The sequence below is a fragment of the Brachyistius frenatus genome, unplaced genomic scaffold, assembly GCF_029030835.1.
Source record: "Brachyistius frenatus isolate BFR_SWC_R1_liver_20210118 unplaced genomic scaffold, ASM2903083v1 Contig_253, whole genome shotgun sequence".
NCBI lineage: Eukaryota > Metazoa > Chordata > Actinopteri > Embiotocidae > Brachyistius > Brachyistius frenatus.
In genome coordinates, this window is record NW_027210852.1 from 438,292 (window position 1) to 457,799 (window position 19,508).

The 19,508-nt window shown below is 44.1% G+C and overlaps 1 protein-coding gene across 5 annotated transcripts in view; it reads left to right on the forward strand.

Annotated features, from left to right (window-relative positions):
* atp9b (ATPase phospholipid transporting 9B) overlaps nt 1-12,120 on the forward strand; it is a 41,067-nt gene extending 28,947 nt beyond the window's left edge. For 3 of the 5 annotated variants that reach the window (XM_069720840.1, XM_069720842.1, XM_069720843.1), the window contains 15 exons: nt 2,153-2,314; nt 2,530-2,622; nt 3,911-3,994; nt 4,603-4,773; nt 5,053-5,151; nt 5,288-5,377; nt 5,719-5,863; nt 6,281-6,345; nt 6,752-6,907; nt 7,146-7,210; nt 7,329-7,437; nt 7,579-7,636; nt 8,712-8,915; nt 9,577-9,609; nt 10,211-12,120. In XM_069720840.1, coding sequence (XP_069576941.1) covers nt 2,153-2,314; nt 2,530-2,622; nt 3,911-3,994; nt 4,603-4,773; nt 5,053-5,151; nt 5,288-5,377; nt 5,719-5,863; nt 6,281-6,345; nt 6,752-6,907; nt 7,146-7,210; nt 7,329-7,437; nt 7,579-7,636; nt 8,712-8,915; nt 9,577-9,609; nt 10,211-10,347 — 1,671 coding nt within the window. In that variant the 3' untranslated portion in view covers nt 10,348-12,120. The remainder of the gene's footprint in view (nt 1-2,152; nt 2,315-2,529; nt 2,623-3,910; nt 3,995-4,602; nt 4,774-5,052; nt 5,152-5,287; nt 5,378-5,718; nt 5,864-6,280; nt 6,346-6,751; nt 6,908-7,145; nt 7,211-7,328; nt 7,438-7,578; nt 7,637-8,711; nt 8,916-9,576; nt 9,610-10,210) is intronic. The other 2 variants (XM_069720841.1, XM_069720844.1) reach the window with 1 other exon arrangement.
* The last annotated feature ends 7,388 nt before the right edge of the window (nt 12,121-19,508 follow it).

Consider the following 19,508-nt stretch of genomic DNA (forward strand, 5'->3'; position numbering starts at 1 on the left):
AAAACAAAAAACCAGGGAAAGATAAATCTCAGTTTTCCATTTTCTCCTCCTCTGAGTTGATGTGTTTATTTATTTGTCTTCCTCCTCACTCTGCTCTACCTCCTCCTCCTCCTCCTCCTCGCCGTTGTGTCACACTGCTTGGATTGATCAATATTTAATTTTCTCTTAGAGACGATGAGAGGTGGAGGTCTGTGATCGTTGGTGGAGCTCTCCCTTCCCCTTCTACTCTGCTCTTTGTTCTGCCTCCGTCCTTTTTATTTCCCTCGTTCTCTTCTTGTGGCTCCTCGGCTTCAGATCTCGGCCCACCGTACCCGTGTTACTGATAGTTTGTGTGGCTCCGGCTCTCTGCTCAGCTCCTCTGATGTAATGAGCCGTCGTTAAGGGAGATGAAGTGGATCGGCCGCGGAGGTCAGAACATGGGTCAGACCTGCCGGTTTGCCGGGTCATCCTGTAACCTTTGACCCCCATAATATCAGACATGAACATTTGAGTGCAGCCCTTAATTAGTGCCATGTTCAGGAAAGTGGGTGCTCTGTCATTTCCAGTTGGGCTGCTGGCGGTCTCATTGAGTGTCCAAGGCATATGTACCATAATGTGTAATGAAAAAGTGGGATGTTTATGGGCTGATATCGGTATTTTATATGTACTGAAGAACAATGGAGAGTGTATGGATGGAAAAAATATCTTAATTTAGGTTGTTTTTTTAAAAATATAAGGATGTCGTTCTCTCCTTGCCGATAACCCCCGATTTTGTTTGTTTGGTCATGTTTGTATGTGAACATACACAAGCGTGTCAATAATAGTTACCATAGTTACAACAATCAAATGCTAAAGTGTTCATGCAAAAACGTTTGATTCCAGATGGATTTGACTTGTTTAGATTAGATTAATACGGCAAGAAAAAGCAAAGCGAGTCAAAGATTCCACGTTTTCTCACGAATCCAGACACACAATTTCTGTTTTGTCTCGAGATCGTATGACTCCTTCAACATCGATTGTTAAACTGTGTCAAATGACCCCAAAATTCATTCACCAATTAAAGTGTTGCTGACATTACATCAAAAGAATTTAACTGTTAAGGGTCCATTTGCCGCCGTTGTGATTTACATTACCGCTGAAACGCTGTGAACTCGGCTGAAATGATTGATGGGGTTGTTTAAGCCGGACTGCCGTCGTTGTAAAGTAGTCAGCAGCAGTCTTTTCTATCAGTGCTTTAACACATGATTCACATGCAGCTTGTATCAAAGTTGACAAAGCTTTAAATAGTTCCTGCAGAGCCGGTGAAGTCGACCGAAGGGCTCCGTTCAGGATCCTCGGCACATGTTGTGTGTGTCGGTTCATGTGTGTCCGTGTGTGTGTGTGTGTAGCAGTGGACACACACACACACACACACACACACACACACACACACACACACACACACACACACACACACACACACACACACCAACACCAGGATAATGACACACAGATGTGTGTTAAGTAAATATAGGCAACCCTTTTTACGGAGCTCAAAGGGGGAGCAGGAGAAATGATGGGGTATTAACAGGAAGTTCCAATTTGTAGGTCAGAGTATAATAACAACCTTTGAGTGAGCAAATTGAAAATGAACCCATTGAGAATTGAGTCGTGTGCAGCTGAACGCTCACTCGGGGGCCGCAGTTCCTGCTGAGGAGAGAAAGAGGAAAGAGAAACAGAAAAACACTTATGTGGAGCTGAATGAGGAGAGCTCAGCAGCACAGAGATACCGTAACTCTCGTTTGTCTTTCAGCTGCCAGCGAAGTTACGCTTCATCTGCTCACAAGTCTAAATCTGTCATTATATTTTCTACATAAACTCATTTCCTTGTTTAATTTCGGTAAAGACTGATCATCCTAAAACCTGTTAGTTTAACTCATCATTCACGAATGAATGTTCTTTCGCTTTCTTGATCTTAAGTAATTATAATAAATGCTAAAAACGCTCTGAAGAAATGCATTAAAAACATTATATCTAAATACGTTTCCTTTTGTGTTTAATGGAATCTTTGACACGTTTTTTTTTATCAGCATATTTATATTTATTTTCTACCGTCAAAGGGTCAAAATGTTAGCGTTTATGGTCATCCATACCCGTGTGGATCTGTTATGATTTGTATCATGTCTCTCCTCAGGTGGCGCTGGTGCGGTGGACGGAGAGCGTCGGCCTGACTCTGGTCAACAGAGACCTGACCTCTCTGCAGCTGAAGACTCCTTCTGGACAGATTCTCTCCTTCTACATCCTGCAGATCTTCCCCTTCACCTCCGAGAGCAAAAGGATGGGCATCATCGTCCGGGTCTGAACCATATGTTGTGTCTTCTTTTTGTGTGGTCCGAATCGTGCGTGTCGTGGTGTCAAACTCTTTGTTACCGTGACGATTTGTGCAGTTTCCTGTCGAACTGCTCACCGCTTTTCGGTCTCGAAAAAAATCTACTGCTGTTTTTTATTTTTTCCCATTTGTGCATTTATCAATACAGTAAATGTTAAATTTTAATTTCCAATTTGCTTTAGGAGGAGTCTACAGGAGACATCACTTTCTACATGAAGGGTGCTGATGTTGCCATGGCGAGCATCGTCCAGTATAACGACTGGTTGGAAGAAGAGGTGAGAAATTTGAAAAACATTTCCGACTTGGTTGTTTATAGACAGATTTATATAATATGACGTAAATGCAACATAATTACAGGCAGTTAACGAGGGAAGAGTCACAGAACACATTTGGTTTTTTTGCTTGCACTGTGAATGTACACCATTCACACACAAAACAATGTACAAAGATTAGTAGCTTCATAAAAGCTTTAAAAAAAAAGTTGTATATTGGGTGAAACGGCTCAGTCAAAAAACAGAAACACAACTTGAATTTTTGTAAAAACCTTCAGCTCTTTAATTCTGAAATTACAGTTTGATTGGCTTTGCACAGTGCACACACTGTATGGTTTCATTTCCTGTCAGTTTAATGTTTTCATATATACTAAATATGGTAAAAAAAAAAAATGTCTGAAATAAAGATTATTACACATATATTATAAGAAAAAAAAAGTATCTTAAAACAAGCAACTCGGTGTCACCCGTGTGTCTGTAAGCAGCCATTTCTCCTGGAAGTAAAACGAGGGACGTTTATCTGCTCACGTAAAATGAGCCATTTTAAATAAGAGCGTTAGCATAATGACAAACACGTAAACAACAGATAAATGTGAAAATAGCTGCTCGTAGGGTTCATTTTAAGTTCAAATCCTCTCTCTAAATCAGGACGTTTCACGAAGGCACCAACAGGCCTTCTGCACCGGTTCGGTGGTCGAAAGTCTCGTGTTCATAATTATATTGGCATTATTGAGTCATTTAGCACCGGGGGCAGCTTTTGATTTAATTAGTGACCTAGATAAAGTTGAAGTAATTACAGTATGTCATATTCTTGAACAATGGTGCTAATGATGTCCTGTTGGCTGTAATATCCCGCTGTCAAATCAGCCGGCGCCGCAGTAACTCTGCTCGTCAATAACCAATCAACAGGGCAGATTTGCCCTATCGGTGTTTCATATCAAAAATAAACCGCCATGCATCCCTTTGTTTTACTGTGTCCTCTGAATTTCACCGGAGGGTTTGTTATTCAATATTGATTTCTTTTGGTGTTGGTAACAATATGCTGTTATTGACAGCACTGTACATGGTGTACGTATACAGCAGCTGCTCTAACAGAACCGATCATCTGCCCTATATTTGATTGAAATGCATCTTGGAGGGAGGGAAGGTGGTGGTGGGGGGGCATGACATCATTGAGCATACACGGTTATATTATTACACCAGAAGTTTGAATTCAGACACGAAATAAATCTTTTCTAAATAAAAGGTACTGTGTGCATGTGTTTACTGACGTCACCCTCTCTTCTGTCAGTGTGGGAACATGGCCAGGGAGGGCCTGAGGACTCTGGTGGTGGCCAAGAAGTCTCTGTCTGAGGAGCAGTATCAGGACTTTGAGGTTTGGATGAACTCGAATGTACATGCCTGTCATTCTGCTGTTGGTACAATCTGATCCTTCACCAGATCTCATGTTGTCTTTTTTGTTTTGTCTCTTGTTGTCTTCCTGTTTTACAGCGTACAGTAACTCGCACTCAGTTGCCAGTTTATTAAGTAATAGGTACAACTTGTTAAAAGAAATTTTGTCCAGCATCGGAATAAATGTAGTTATTTTTCGTGTAGATAATTAAAACATTTTCTACTAAGTAAATTGTAAAAGACAACAGTGTAGGATAATTCATCCATTTTCTTCTGCTTATCTGGTGTCGGGTCACCATGGCAACAGGTCATGAATATCTGCATTATAAATATTACTGTCTCGAAATGTTTTGTTGGTTTTGATATTTCTCATTTGTGGTTGTTCATAAGTGCTTTCACATTTGACTGGAAAAACACTTGATTTGTTCAGTTAGCATCGCCAGCATCCTCGTCTTGTTTCTTCCTCTAAAGTTGAGAAAATAGCCGCATTATTCAACCGCTCTGCTCAGTGTTAGTTTCAAAGTCGTTCTTTATCCCGTTATTTCCTCCTGAATTTGTCCCTCCACTTTTCCGCACCCCTGCTCTGCGCAGAATCGCTACAACCAGGCGAAGCTGAGCATCCACGACCGAGGCCTGAAGGTGGCAGCGGTGGTGGAGAGTCTCGAGAGGGAGATGGAGCTTCTGTGTCTGACCGGCGTGGAGGACCAGCTGCAGGCGGACGTCAGGCCGACGCTGGAGCTGCTCAGAAACGCTGGCATTAAGGTGAGAGGTGAAATGTAACCGAGGCCGCCGGACTCGTACTGGTCATATCAGCCTGTGGAGAAAAAGCAATGAAAACCCCAGACATCTCAGCAGTGATTTGGGATGCACAGAAAGGAAAAGAAAAGTATATTTACAGCTAGAAAATTCATTTTATTTATGCCCCCATAAGCCAGAAAGTATTAAAGAAAACATTCAGCTCACATGAGTTGGATTTCACTCTGTTCCTTTTAACATTGCATCTGAAACTTTTTTTTTTTTCTTGCCTTGTTTTCTGCTCAGATCTGGATGCTGACTGGCGACAAGCTTGAGACGGCTACATGCATCGCCAAAAGCTCCCATTTGGTTTCCAGAAACCAGGACATCCACGTCTTCAGACCGGTACGCCGTTTTATTTCCCCTCGTGTGTCGTAAACATAATGCGCCTACTTAATAGGAGATTTAATAAAGAAAAAGAAAAAGAAAAAAAAAGTCTAAATGTTCTCATGGTTAATTGCATTATGTGGCTCTCGAGCAGGTCTCGAACCGAGGAGAGGCCCATCTGGAGCTCAACGCCTTCAGAAGGAAACATGACTGTGCTCTGGTCATCTCTGGAGACTCCTTAGAGGTACTACAGCGCAGCGCACGGTGACATTTCCATGCACAGCAGATGATGATGAGGATGCAGCCAAACAAGCCAAGAGTGAATACAAAAAGTACCTCTCTGCCAAAACTAATACTTTGGAGTTCACCCAAGGACTCGAGGACTTGGATAGAAAAATAAATCTGAAAATCAACAAGAATATTGCATCTTTAAAAGGAAAGAGATCCGTGTTTTTCCACTTTTTCTCACCGGTTCTCTAAAAGTCACGCCGATTGTACTTTGAAAGAAAAAACATTGCACATACATCTCTTGCGTTCAGTGTCCAGCGTCTGAGGTCTGGTGTCGCTTCCTTCGTGGTGTTGCAGGTGTGTTTGCGGTATTACGAGCATGAGTTCGTGGAGCTGGCATGTCAGTGTCCGGCGGTGGTTTGCTGTCGCTGCTCTCCGACTCAGAAGGCCCACATCGTCACACTCCTCCAGCAGCACACGGCCAACAGAACCTGTGCTATAGGTGAGTGTTGACAGGTGAAGGGCAGCAGCCTGAAAATGCGGTTTGGCTCCGGTCCATAAACAGCCTGGGAAAGTCTGTCGTGGCTTCACCTCAGTCCCTCAGGGGGGAAACCGTTAGACAATGTACGAAGCTGATTAAATAACCAGACCTGTTTCTTACTTTGTCGGATGTCCGGTGGAGATTATTTTTATTTTGGACGCTAAAGTCCTGTCGCCGACCTGCTTTATCCCAACTGTAATTACATAACTGCCGGTTGAAGAAAATGCACACAGTTTCAGATTATTACCGCACGTGTCCACAAGATGGCAGTCACAACACAGAGAGAATCACTTCCATCAGCGGCCACTTTTAAAACGTATAAAAGCATACAAAACATCTGTTTTCTTTAACGTGCTTTTAATGTCTATTTTGTGTCAGGTGATGGAGGAAATGATGTCAGTATGATCCAGGCTGCAGATTGTGGTATTGGGATCGAAGGAAAGGTAAAAGCCTTCATAAACAGCAGAAACGCTGACCTCAAACCTTCTCATTAACACCTCCAGCGTGAGATCCTGAAACTTAACTTAGTCGGATAAACTCTGAAAATCATGACTTAACTTACAAAGCACTCAATTCTTTAGGTTGTTTAACTTTTAGAACCTTTTTTGGTGATGTCTTACTAAACTAAAAGAACTTTCGAGACACTGAAACAACAATTAAAGCATGAAGAGACGTCTCAAGTTACAGGTTTGTGTGTTGTTGTCTTTTAGAGGCTTTACAACCCAGCTGCAGCACAGCATCTTCATACTTGTCTTTTTTTTTTCTTTCTTTCTTTCTTTCTTTCTTTCTTTCTTTCTTTCTTTCTTTCTTTCTTTCTTTCTTTCTTTCTTTCTTTCTTTCTTTAAACAGGAGGGGAAGCAGGCGTCGCTGGCCGCAGATTTCTCCATCACTCAGTTTAAGCACATCGGGCGGCTGCTCATGGTCCACGGCAGGAACAGCTACAAGCGCTCGGCAGCGCTCGGCCAGTTCGTCATGCACAGAGGGATGATCATCTCCACCATGCAGGTACGCGGGGACTCAACGGACGAAGCAAAGTACAATGTGACGCGTGTCAACTCGTTAATGAACAACACTTTGGGGGATATTTTCAATGTTTGTTCATAAGATGACTTTTTCTTTGTTCGTGTTTTGTTCTTGATTGTTTTTCTTCATCTGTTTGTGATTTACGTTTGTTCTACATTTTGCCGGTAAAGTCGGTAACTCGCTGACTTTCTGACACCCGTTTTTGTTTTTGTCTCCTCAGGCCGTCTTCTCCTCCGTCTTCTTCTTTGCCTCTGTGCCGTTGTACCAGGGTTTCCTCATGGTTGGGTACGTGCCATATCATGACGGCCTCACTACAGCACAGCACAGACGATATATCTGGTGATGTCAGCTTGTTGTTTTGCTGCCTCCATCTTTGCTTGATGTCTCTGTCTGTCCTGTGCAGGTACGCCACCATCTACACCATGTTCCCTGTGTTCTCCTTGGTTCTGGACCAAGACGTGAAGCCGGAGATGGCTCTGCTCTACCCCGAGCTTTACAAAGACCTCACCAAGGTATAGTGTCCCATTTAAAAAAAAAAAAATGCTCATTGCTTCACAAATTCCCTGCGTCTTCATTTCATTTCAACTTTTCCCCGGTCGTTCCGCGTGAAAGTTGAGTATGTTGCACTTATGTACGACGTTTCTCTCTTTCAGGGACGATCATTATCTTTCAAGACATTCCTCATCTGGGTTTTGATCAGTGTCTATCAAGGTAAGGCGCACAGACTCCTTCTGAAAGTCGTGTTTGATCATCATTCACTGGGATTTCGCTTTAAAAATAACTTCTTTTTTTTATTTTATTTTTTTAACTCTATTAACTAATGAGCCGCCTGTCAAAGCAACTCTTCACCCACCGTTTCATCATTGGTGCTGTGTCTTAATACCGCGGTCCTCGGGCCCCCTTCAAACTCTCAGACGCTCCGTTTCTCAGTATCTTAGGTTTCCAACCGCCGTCCGCTTTTACATGCAGCCTTTTGTCCGTCCAGTAAATCGATATTTCTGTAATCGCTAAGCCATGCAGCGTGTGAGAAAGATCTATGTTCTTCCTCGAGCGTGACTTCCTGACAGCTCGAGGTTTTTAATTAAAAGGGTCGGTACCGGGTCCGTTGAGAAAAGAAAAAAAAAAAAAAAAGAACGAAACATAAAGACGATATGAGGGGACGAAAATATTAGGCTCCAATCTGACTTAATTTAGTCCAGAGTTTGAGCCGCTGGAATGCTGAAGACTGTATGAAGAAGCAATTATGTGATCAGTTATAGGCTATTAAGCTCCATTTGTGAAGTGTAGTGATAAAACGAAGGGCTATCAAGATACAGGAGGCGCCTGAAGATGAGTGAGTGTCTGGACACTTGAAGAGACACACTGGAACACAGAGTGCATCTTTCACCATCATAAATAAAGTTATTAAGTCGGTCCTTATGTGCAAACATGAATCCTGAACTCGATGTGCTGCTCTGCTGTTTATCCTGAGGAGAGCTGACTCGGCCAAAAATTATCATTTTGAAAATGTTTCGTCACGTGTCCTTTTAATATAGTTCTCAGGCTACTTTGGTGCGACAACAAAATGTGACGGTTATAACAAAGTATTTAGAATAATTATTATTTCGTTGTTGCGTTGAAGATGATTCCTTCTTTCAACTGGGTTAAAAACAAACAACTCTCTGGTAGAAAAAGTGAAATCCTGCAGGAAACTCGTCAGTCAGACCAGAAACGAAACTCGAACATTGACTTCATTCAGACGTTTTCCACGCGAAACAAACGCAAATGTTTCCTCTGGCGCCACCAGGTGGCATCCTCATGTACGGCGCGCTGGTGCTGTTCGAGTCGGAGTTCGTGCACGTGGTCGCCATCTCCTTCACAGCGCTCATCGTCACCGAGCTGCTGATGGTGGCGCTGACCATTCGCACCTGGCACTGGCTCATGGTGGTGGCGGAGTTCTTCAGCCTCGGCTGCTACCTCGCTTCGCTCGCCTTCCTCAACGAATACTTCGGTAGGTATCGGGTTGTTGTTTTATTTTTTTTCACGTGTTGACCTTTGATCTTTGAAATCTACCGAAAATAAGGTTTCAGTCTGAGTCTGAAATAAATATGAGAAAAAAATTACACAAGAAAATGTCAGTTTAGTCATTTTTATCCATTAAGCTGCTAAATATTTTCTAAATAATGCATTTTGTGACATATTTCCTTTATAAAATGTCTCTTTTTTTTTTTTTTCCTTTTTCTTTTTTGTCTGAACAATTATCCAAAGCAAATCGAAATTCAGTTTTCCACATGTGGGTAAATATTGTGCTTGAAAATAGCTGCTGAGTTCATCAGCTCATCATTTCAACCTGTTTTCTCTGGTTTCTTACTGCAGATATTAATGAACTCGTAGTGTAGCTGTGAGAAAGAGGACTTTTACGTTTTTACTTTGACAAGCGGAGGACTGAATGAACCGAGTGCTTTGAAGGCGCCGCTGTCTCCTCCTTCACTGCTCCTGCTCTCGGTTTAGTTCGACGCCACTTGGCACCTCCGGTGTTGTTCTGTAGCTCAACCGTCGGCTGTGTGCTTTTATTTCTGGTCCCTCTCTGTCCTCCTACGTAGCCGCTAACCTTGTTGTCCTGCACTCACTGTTTCTGCTGCACTTCTTTTGCTTCTGTACGTTGGCGACAGGGATAGGCAGGGTGTCCTTTGGAGCTTTCCTTGGTAGGTTTGCAGCTTGTGAATTCATCTCCTCGCTCCCTCCTCATCACCACGAGCCATCCTTTTTATTTCATGATATCATGTTGTTTTTTTTTTTTTCTTTCACATTGTGTGCACTTGATCTTTGCTAGTGTCTTGCCACTCATTCCACTGTTAAGTTTTCATTGTCGTTGCTGTCACAAATACACGAACGCCAACATGTTGTGAATGGATTCAACGCATCGAGAACAGCATCCGATTTAGACTCTTTAAGCTTTTGTTTTGACCGCTCGTTGTTGCTTTTTAAGTGAAGGCCGATCAGAAAGTTCACGTCATGACTTTCATGAGTGGGGACTCCACGGTGGGTCGTTTGATCAAAGTTTGGGTCAAATCTTTGTTGTCGATTTGTGGAGCGCGACACAATTTGATGAGCTTTCTCTGATCCGGGTGGAATCGCAAATGCACACGTAAAAGGCAGCTCGAGCTACTCATGAAAGGCGTTGCTTTGCGCCTTACTGGGACGCACCCCATTCGTGTGCAACAGGAACTTTTCCGATCGGCCTTCATATCCTCAGATTGACTGAAATCCTCTGAAGCCGTGACGTTTACCGTTTAATCCCCGCAGACCTGTCTTTCATCACGACTTGGCCTTTCCTGTGGAAGGTGTCCGCCATCACGCTGGTCAGCTGTCTTCCTCTCTACATAATCAAATACCTGAAGCGCAAGTTCTCACCTCCGAGCTACTCCAAACTGTCCTCGTGAGCCAAACTCGGACTACTTCTGGTTTTTGGTATGTAGTTCTGCGCTTCGATGTTTTTTTTTTTTTTTTTTTTTTTTTTTTTTTTTATGAACTCACTGATCCTCGGTGATGTTACAAGGAACCACTGGAACAATCAGAAACAGAGAGAAATGATTTGTTTGTTTTTTACATCTCTGAGACTTGGGATTACTTGAAAAGATGGAGCACATAATAGAAGACTTTAACAGGATGGATTTATGTCACTCGGACGACGAATAAAACGTCTGCAGTGACCTTAGAAGGTCTGAAACACTTGATCCCGTCTTTTTTCCAGAAAGGGTCAAATCTGCCTTCGGTTGTTTTAAAGCATTTAAACAAATCGGCTTCAAGTGTCATTTTATACCGGTCGAATGCATTTACCTTCATTGTTTCAACTTTTATACGTGGTGTTCAGGATTTTTTTAAGTGTTATTTTTTTTATGGAAGGTATTAATTGCAGTTGCCGGCCCGCGTCTCTGAACAGCGTTGAGTTAAAGGAGTAAAAACGATCATTTGCTTCAACGTGTTCCTGTAAATAAATGAATACATGCAGCTTCGATTGCCGCTGCTGACAATGAAAACCTCACCGTGTCGAAATCCTGTACAAACGTGCATTAACCAAAAAAAACAAAAAAAAAATCTGAACGAAGAACAAAAAGAAGAACAAAATAAAAAAAAATGCTGTTTGTTTGTTCTGGGCAGAAACTTCCTGGGACGAACTTCAATCAGAGTTTTTGGACATTTGCTGTCACGCGTCCCGTCACGGCGACGCACATCGTCAGTCCTTCATCTTTGTCGTATAAAACCAGCACTCCTTAGCAACGTTAAATGTTTCCATATTTGGCCTTGATTATACTGCAATATTTTACATGTATGATGTCTGTTAGTGGCCGCCAGTCCTCTCGGCGGGACGACGGCAGCTCGCTCTGTGCCTCATTACCACGTATGTTAATGTGCTGAAGCCACATCTCACAGCATCGGATGTCAAGCAGTCAAGTCAGAGGTTGTTGTTGTTGTTGTTGTTTTTTTTTAAACACCTCTATGAACTTGAATCCTGCTGCTTTCCTTAGAAAACATTTTTCTGATGGAAAACTACTGAAAAAGTCACATTGAAGAAGCCGTTGATGGCTGAATATTCGTAGGCCTTTTTTTTTTTACACTATGACTCCCTTCTGTGTGACTTTGATCTGTAGTGGACTTTGACATTCAGCTCTTTTTAAGGAGGGATGAGTTTTATCATTCACTCCACGTGCACTCGTGAGTTTAAAGAAAACGGGGAGAAGAAAGTTAAACTGATCTTTTAAAAGTTTAAAGTTGAGAAAACAGGATGTAGTTTTGCTTCGTTTATTAGTCGGGTTGTCTTTTCTTCTCTGAATCACAAATGAGTTATACTTGAGTTGATCATTCCTAAATATAGTTTCATTATTTTGTTTAAACTGTGGCAAACCTATTTTAAAATGTAGTTCCAGTTTAAGAATGAAAAAAAAGCAAAACAAGGAAAATAGCGGTTGTTTTTTGAGAGCTGCGACACTTTAGTGCAAATTGCATTTCGGGTTTGAATTTGTGATTTACGTTCTTTGCGAAGAGCAATTCTAAATGTTGAATCCTGTGTTTTCTGTTGAGGTCTGTGTTTGTTGTCGTATTCATTTTTCTTTCTTGTGAACTTGCGCTCTGTGTCCAACACTGCGATTTCTAACAATATGTCTGTTATTTATAAAATTGTTCTTGATTAATGAATAATAAAAAGAGAGAACTAATGCCAAAAAGTTGCCTGTTTTGATGTCTGACAGGAGCCGAATTCAATTGAGGTTTTTTTTAAATGTATTTTTTATTGAAAGATTTATGTTGTGGCCACTAGATGGCGACAGAGACTGAACACTGAACAGAATGAGGTTGTGGCTTAAAGTAAAGGTACATTTCACTGAAGTTTCTTGTTGAGCCTTTATGAAAGTAATGTTGATTTGTCAGAGATGACAACTACGACATATTGTTGTTGACATTCTCAAAGAAAAGTATTCACTTCCTCTTCAGCAGTAACGTGTCGAATGGATATAATCACATTAAGTTTGGATGCTACCTCTGATATTGTCAAACTTGCAGGTATAACTTTTTTTTTTTTTACTTTTGAAACTAGCAAAACCTTTGTTTTTGTAACTTCCATTTTCAGTTTTAGCAATTATTTAACTTTTATATGACGGGGATAGTCTAATTGAGATTAACAATCTACTTTTCAAGAGTGTCCAGGCCAAGATTTTGAGCAATAAGTACAAACAACATGAGATTAACAACACACAAATGTTTTAAACAACTTGAAGCTCTCAAATTACTTTTCAATATTTGTAATTTTCATATACAAACCCTTTTTAAATGAAAATGTCTGTTACCCGAGTAACGCCATGAAGCCTCACTGTATATACAGAGTAAACAAGCCCAACCATGCCGTAATTACAGGTTGTGCTTTTACATGCGAGCAGTAAAGAGGAAGATTTAATGTATTCTGTAAAAAGAAAGAAAAAAGGATATGTTTTACCGTGTAATTTAAGGCGGTCATTAAGCAAACAGACAATGTGTTATCAATTTCTCCCCGCGGAGCAGGAAGTACTTTGCGGATGGAGGGTGACCCAGTGATGAATGTGATGGTCCGATGGCTTCAACATGTTCATAAATGTTCTCTTTCATCTCCACGTTTTTCACTTCGTAGCTGCGCGTCCACGGGAGGGAAGGAAGCGCCGCGCTACGTGCGGGTTACGTTTATGTGTTCCTCCAGCGTGTACGGTGGGTTATTGTGGTGAACTTCGACCCCCTGAAACCTGATCAGTTCGCCGTGGAGTCCAAATGAATGTTCGCGCCAAATTTGAAGAAATTAGCTCCAGGCGTTCTTGAGATATTGCGATCACGAGAATGGGACATAATGACACCGAGTACGATTTAGTTCCAATAATAAGTTCATTTAAGGATTGTGTGTGGAAAAAAGGTTTAGAATATATCTTTTCATTTCAGACCTGCGTTTTTCTAAAACAAACATTGTGCATTTAACACGTGGAGTCAGGTGCTCAAATCAACAACAACAACAACAACCCCCCACCCCCTCTCCCCCCCGAGAATACTCCACTGTAAAAATGGACATAAACCGAGAGATCAGATGCAGGTTTGGCTGTGTAACGTACACTCGGCTCACGTTTTCTATTTCCAGCACCTGCAGCACTTCCTCAGTCAAATATGGTTTACATTGAGTTCACCCGGTATGTAAAAATATACAGGAGAGAACAAAAAAAACAAAAAAATCCTGGACAGCAAATCCACCGTCTCTTTACTGCAGAACACGACGGTGGATCTGTTAACGTGGTCAGAAGGGAAGTTAATACTCTTAATGTTTCATCTCTTGTCTCGTGTCATTCAAAAAAACAAAAAATAAAAAAAGACTCCATAAGTTAATTCGAAGGCCTCCAGGACGAGGCGTTTTTTTTGCGAAAACACTTCTCGGCTAAACTCGATTTTATCCGACCCATAAGTGGGATACAAAACACTTACACAGCAGAAATTTCTGATGCGTGGAACATTTGTCAAATTAGTATATTTCTTTTTCACATTTTTGCTGCTTTTTTTTTATATGCCGGAGGGGAGCGGGGTGGAGGGGGGCGGGGGGAAGACCTGCCATTATGCCATTATGCTATCTTGTTACGAAGCGGCTAAGTGGCTTCTGTAGCCATATTCCCTCCGACTGGGCCGGTTATAAAAGTCCACAGCACCCTGTTTGAATTAAGAAACAGCGACCAGCAGAGATAAAGTTACCGTTAATGATATTCCCCGACTGGCTCGATTGGGGGGAGAAGAGTTCGGATGTCTTGAGGGAGGACGAGATTCCGGCGGTCCAACTGGGAAAACATCTCCAGCATTTAATTATTTTCCCATAAACAAAATATTTGCAATATCAGCTACTGAAATGTCCAAACTGCAGACTGAATTTGACTCCGAAGTCAACGAGCGTTTCAGCCGCTTTCATTTTACGACTCGGCGGACGATTCACGTTTTCAGCTCTCGCTCTTCAACTGCTTTCAGCGCTCGCATACAAAAAGGCAACTCGGAAGCCTGTCGGGCTCGAAGCGTTTAGCATTTACACTTTCAACCGGGTGTTTTTTTTGGTACTAGTTAAAGGAGCAGTGCGCAGCATTTAGTGGCGTCTCGCAGTTAAGTTGCAGGTTGCAACGGACTGAATGTCGCTCGCCTCACCGTCCTCGTTTCCAAGCGTCCAAAAAGAGCCGCAAAAAAGTGCAGCCCGTACTTCTCCAGAGCCGGTGTTTGCTTTGGACCCTCTGAGCCACCGTAGAAACATGTAAATATGAAGTCCTCATTCTGAGGTGTAGAAAAACCAGGATGATTCTTAGCGTCAGGGGATTATAAACGAATGAAAACATTTAAGATGAAAATCCTGCGCACTGGACCTTTAATAGACGCTTCAAACCCCTTCAGTGCTTCGTTACCTTTCTCTACAGTGCAGCATCTCGCGTGCCTGAAATTGACACGGTCAGAAATTTCAACCCGTTTCTGCCTGTGATTTTCAGAATAAGAGAGCACATGTAACCTTTTCTAATGTGTTTATTACAACAGATTCTTATTCATACTGATCATTATCGTGACAAAAGCTTTGTTTGCTCCCACTAGATAGTTGTTTAATGACTCATGGACACCCATTTTCTTTTTGTGATTATCCTGCTATTTACTTTCTGAGTCATGCTCTGTGTTTCTTCATGTTTTTTTTTTGTGGTTTTTTTTGTGTGGTTTTTTTGTGCTTATGCTCATTTTTGTCACTTTCACTTCAAATGTAAATTCGTTTTTCAAACCAGAGAAGAAAAAAAAAGATAAATCTCCTTACATTCACGTCAGTTCTTACAATCACAAAAAGGAGGATGTTTTCGGACCAGAATCGGTCCGAGTGCAAATTTCCTAAAGTGCCAACAAACTTCTCCCCGGGCCCACCTCGGTGCGTACACCCCAGCAACAACCCAGTCACCGGCGACCACACTACCCTGCAGTTACACTAGCCCCATTCTTCATTTATGTAAACGACCTTCGGGGGCCCGTAGAGCCTCGGCAACCACGACCCAACAGTCGGGAGACAGTAAAGTGCTGTGTTGCCTCGGGGAGCTCGTTGCTCAGGGTTGTAAGCCGAGGAGGCCTCGGAGAAAATTAACCTCCCGGCCTCCAGCTAAAAACGCTCCCCGGGCTCCGAAACAGTCCTCCCTCGCCCGTAACCAAGCAACGGGCCCTCACAACAGGAAACAAGAGCAGGGGATTCCGTCACAGCGGCCGAGGAGAAAAAAAAAAAGGAGAACATTGATGGGAGACAGGAAGTCTGACTGTAAGAAAGAGCGGGGATGGCTCGGGGTGCGGTGCGGTGAAGGGGTCAGCGCTCCTCTGACGGGGCTGAGTGAAATATTTAACCAAAAACAAACAGGAATTTATAACAGTGCAAAAAGAGAGAAATGAACTTTCTTTTCCTCAGACTGGGTTTATCGATACGAATGACTCAAAAATGACATCAGTGGCTGGTGAGATTTCTGGCTTCTGCTTCTTCGTCATTTCATTCTCAAGCAGTGACAAACGCAGATTTAGTCATGTCGTGTTTTTCGCGGTAATGTAATACTTCAATCATTGCGCATTTTTGTGTCTGAAGTACCTTTTCTCTTCTCCTCCCTCGTGTCCCGTCAGGTCACCGTGAGCCGTGGCCAGTCGCCGATTACTGAACGTCCCCCCCGAGGCCAGTTTTTCTGGTGACGGTTTGAACTCGACTTGTGCCGAAGGAGACTATTTTCAATGTTTTATTATTCTACGTCGGGAAACACTTAATAAAACAGCAGTCACGAGTGCACATATGGTGAGAGGCTCCAAAAAAACAAAACACAAAGGCAGTACAGTAATATATATTCCTTTTTTTTTTTTTTTTTTTTTTTTTTTCCCTGTTTCGTCTCAAATCATTTTTCCAAAACAAACAGGTGATTCGGCAGCGGGGAAGCCAGTCGTTTCCTCGAGCCAGTTTGTTTCTCAGTTTAGGAATAACTCGCAACGCCGTCCAATGTTCCTTCGTGTTTTTTGTCCGGACCCAAATAAAGTCCGGCTCTGGATTTCTTTTCGGGGTTCGAACTGTGGAAAGAAAAGCGAGTCGAGGTCTTTTCCACCTTGCTGCCGTCCAAACCGCGTCATACCGGGCAGAGTGCTCGCAGAGTTTGGCAGGACGGGGAGGCGGACGACAAAAATGTGTGGGTTTGTGACAGGGAGACCAACCCTCCTCCCCCTCACCACCACCACCACCCCATCCCTCCCCCACACCACCCCTCCACCCCTCCCAGACTCTTGAAATGAAGATATACCAGAGCAAAAAAAAAAAAAAAAACCTCTGGGAAAAGCAGCTGGGCATCGCTCCCACAGAGAGACGCGGGGTGGGGGGGTCAAACATGTATTTAGAAGCTTCCTGGACACAACATGATCGACAGTCTGATTATTAAATTGGCGATGTGATTGCGTCACTCATCAGCCCAAAAGATTGTTGCACCGTAAAGAAAGCGGCGTGTCGTCCTCACTGAGTTCACGCTGTAAACGCAGCCCGAAACGCCGCCGGCAGTAACGACGCGACAATCCCGTCATGTCTCCGCACGCGCGAGAGACTTCCAACTGCCTCGATGCCTTTCGGACAAACGGCCGAAGGGACCGCTCGCTCGTCTCCTCGGTTTAAAAAAAAAAAAAGAAGATGTCCGCGTGGGATTGAAGTGACAATCTGAGCCAGTTGGTTGCCGCCTCTCCCGAGTTGCCCAACAGCTGCCCTCTGGTTCACTGCCCTAAAGCCTCGATGCTTTGTGTGTGAAAGTCGGCCTTCGGTAACAAAGAGCGACCGGAGAGCAGCTGAAGATCTTTGTTTTCGTGCTACAATCACAGAGAAGACTCGCGTGAAACGTCGCGTTTCCAAATGGTATTATTGACAGATGGAGAATCCTTTTTTTTTTTTACACATGCAGCCGATATGGAGCGACGCGGGCCTTCATTTCTGGCCGAGCATCAAATGTCTATTTTCTCTTTTTTAGTTTTGTTTGTGGAAATGTGTGTCTTCTGAAGCGCTGAATGAAAAGCTGCGTTTGGCAGCGGTTTGCGAACTCTTGTTTGACGTTCGGCGCTCGAAAGGCGACGTGCGGTTTTTGCCCGCCCGTGCTTCACGCCGAAGACGACGGCGGCGGTCGGCCGGCCGGCCGGCCGTCGAGGGCCGATGGGAACGACTCGTGGTCCCGAGTTCATTGCGACCGCCGGCCGCTGTCGCGAAACCAAAAGTCACCGCGGGCTCGTTTCGACTCGTTTCGTCGTTTGAACGTACGTCGTGAACGGAACGCAGCTCGCGTGACGAACGCGCCGAGCCGATGAAGTCGTTTTAGAGCGCGGGCCAAACTGCGCTCGTTTCACGACGTTAACCGCGTCTCGTAAAGGAGGGCGTTTAAATGTCAGACCCGACAGACTTGCAGTTTAATAATGAAGACTTGCGAGCGATGTCTTTGCTTCCTCTCGAGCGCTTGAGACCGTTTGAGTCTCGTCTTTGCAAGCCTCGGGATTTAAAGCGGACTCTGATGTGGTCTCCGCTTAATTTCGACCCCCCCCCTCCCCCCCCACCCCCCCGTAGGACTTGAACGCAGCTCCGGTATTCAATCAGTCCGGCGTCTGTCGTGTCGCTTTGCATCAGCCGTGACGAGCAGCTCCGTCGGTATCAAAGAGGGCTCTTCTGTTCTCCTCCGCTATCAGCGCAGGATGTTTCAGCCTCGTTCCTCATTATCTGAGATTGCTCTTCTCTCGGTTGTGGCTCCGGATCCAATCCGGCCTGCGAGGGGGGGGGTGGTGTCCGCTAACCAGCAGCAGGCCGCGGCCGGAAACACCACGTGGCACCCCGGCACCTCGCTGACGCAGAGGAGTCCGCGAGTCAATCAGCGGCGGCGCTATTTATTAACTGCAGACTTGCGGGGAAGTGTTTACTGCAGCACATGTTTCAGTTACACATAGCTGTGGAGTGGCAACCGCCTCCATCCTCCTCCTCCTCCTCCCCCCTCTCCCCCTTCCCATCTTTCACTTCCCCCTCCCCTCAGCCACCATGAGAGATTTCCATGAGGTCAAAGAAACGAGCGGGGGGGGGGGGGGGGGGTCTCTTTAAATGACTGGAGAGCCGCCGGGCCGCGTCCCCGTGATGAAACGGACGGCTACGGTTTCACAAGTGCCGTCACTCCCTCAGATATCCTGCCGAGGGAGATGGGGGGGGGGGGGGGGAGAGCTCGGCCAGAACGAGATACCCAGTAAGTGAGGAGGGAAGATTGCTTCGGACGTGGGGCGTGCGTGCCACGTCGTTGCGCAACGGAGATGCGAATTAAGAGCCGATTTCTTCAGCCGTTTCTCGACAGCCAATCGGCGCGAGCCCCGCAAGAGAGGAGGGAAGGAGTTGGACTCCGAAGGCATGTTGTGCTGTCGGGACACTCGGGACACAGGACGCAGTCCTGCAGCGAAAGGGTCGCAAGCCCGCAAACGGGAAGCAGTTCGCTTGGAGTGTTTTGTATTTTATAAACAAGGTGGTTTACGTCTCGCCCGACAAAACTCCCCCTTTCTTACTTTGCAGGTGTTCTTCTCCGCAGCTTTTTCAATATTGTCCGGCATGAGAAATCCTAAAAGGGGGAGACGCTCAGAAGCAAACGCACTGCTGCGCACGTTAACGGCCTTTATGAAGCAGGCGAATGCTTAATGTGCAGGATGTTTTCCAACGTAGTGATTAGCCATTTGTTATTGTGAGTAAACGGTTGGTCCTTCGGTTCAGACTTAAACATCTCAACAACTATTTGATGGGTTTCTATCAAACGTCGCGCCGTGGTTCGTGGTCTCCAGAGGATAAAGCCTCTGACGATCCTCTGGGTTTTTTTTTTTTTTGCTCTTGTGACACCGCGAGGTTACCGTTTGTTTGTTTTGTTTGTTTGTTTGTTTGTTGTTGTTGTTGTTTTTTTTTGGGGGGGGGGCGAAAGTCTCAACAACTATCCGTCCATCCATTTTCTACACCCGATTTACCGGCTTTGGGCAAAGGCGGGGTTCAAAGAATGACCTTGAAATGAAGACTCGCCTTAAACACTCCTCA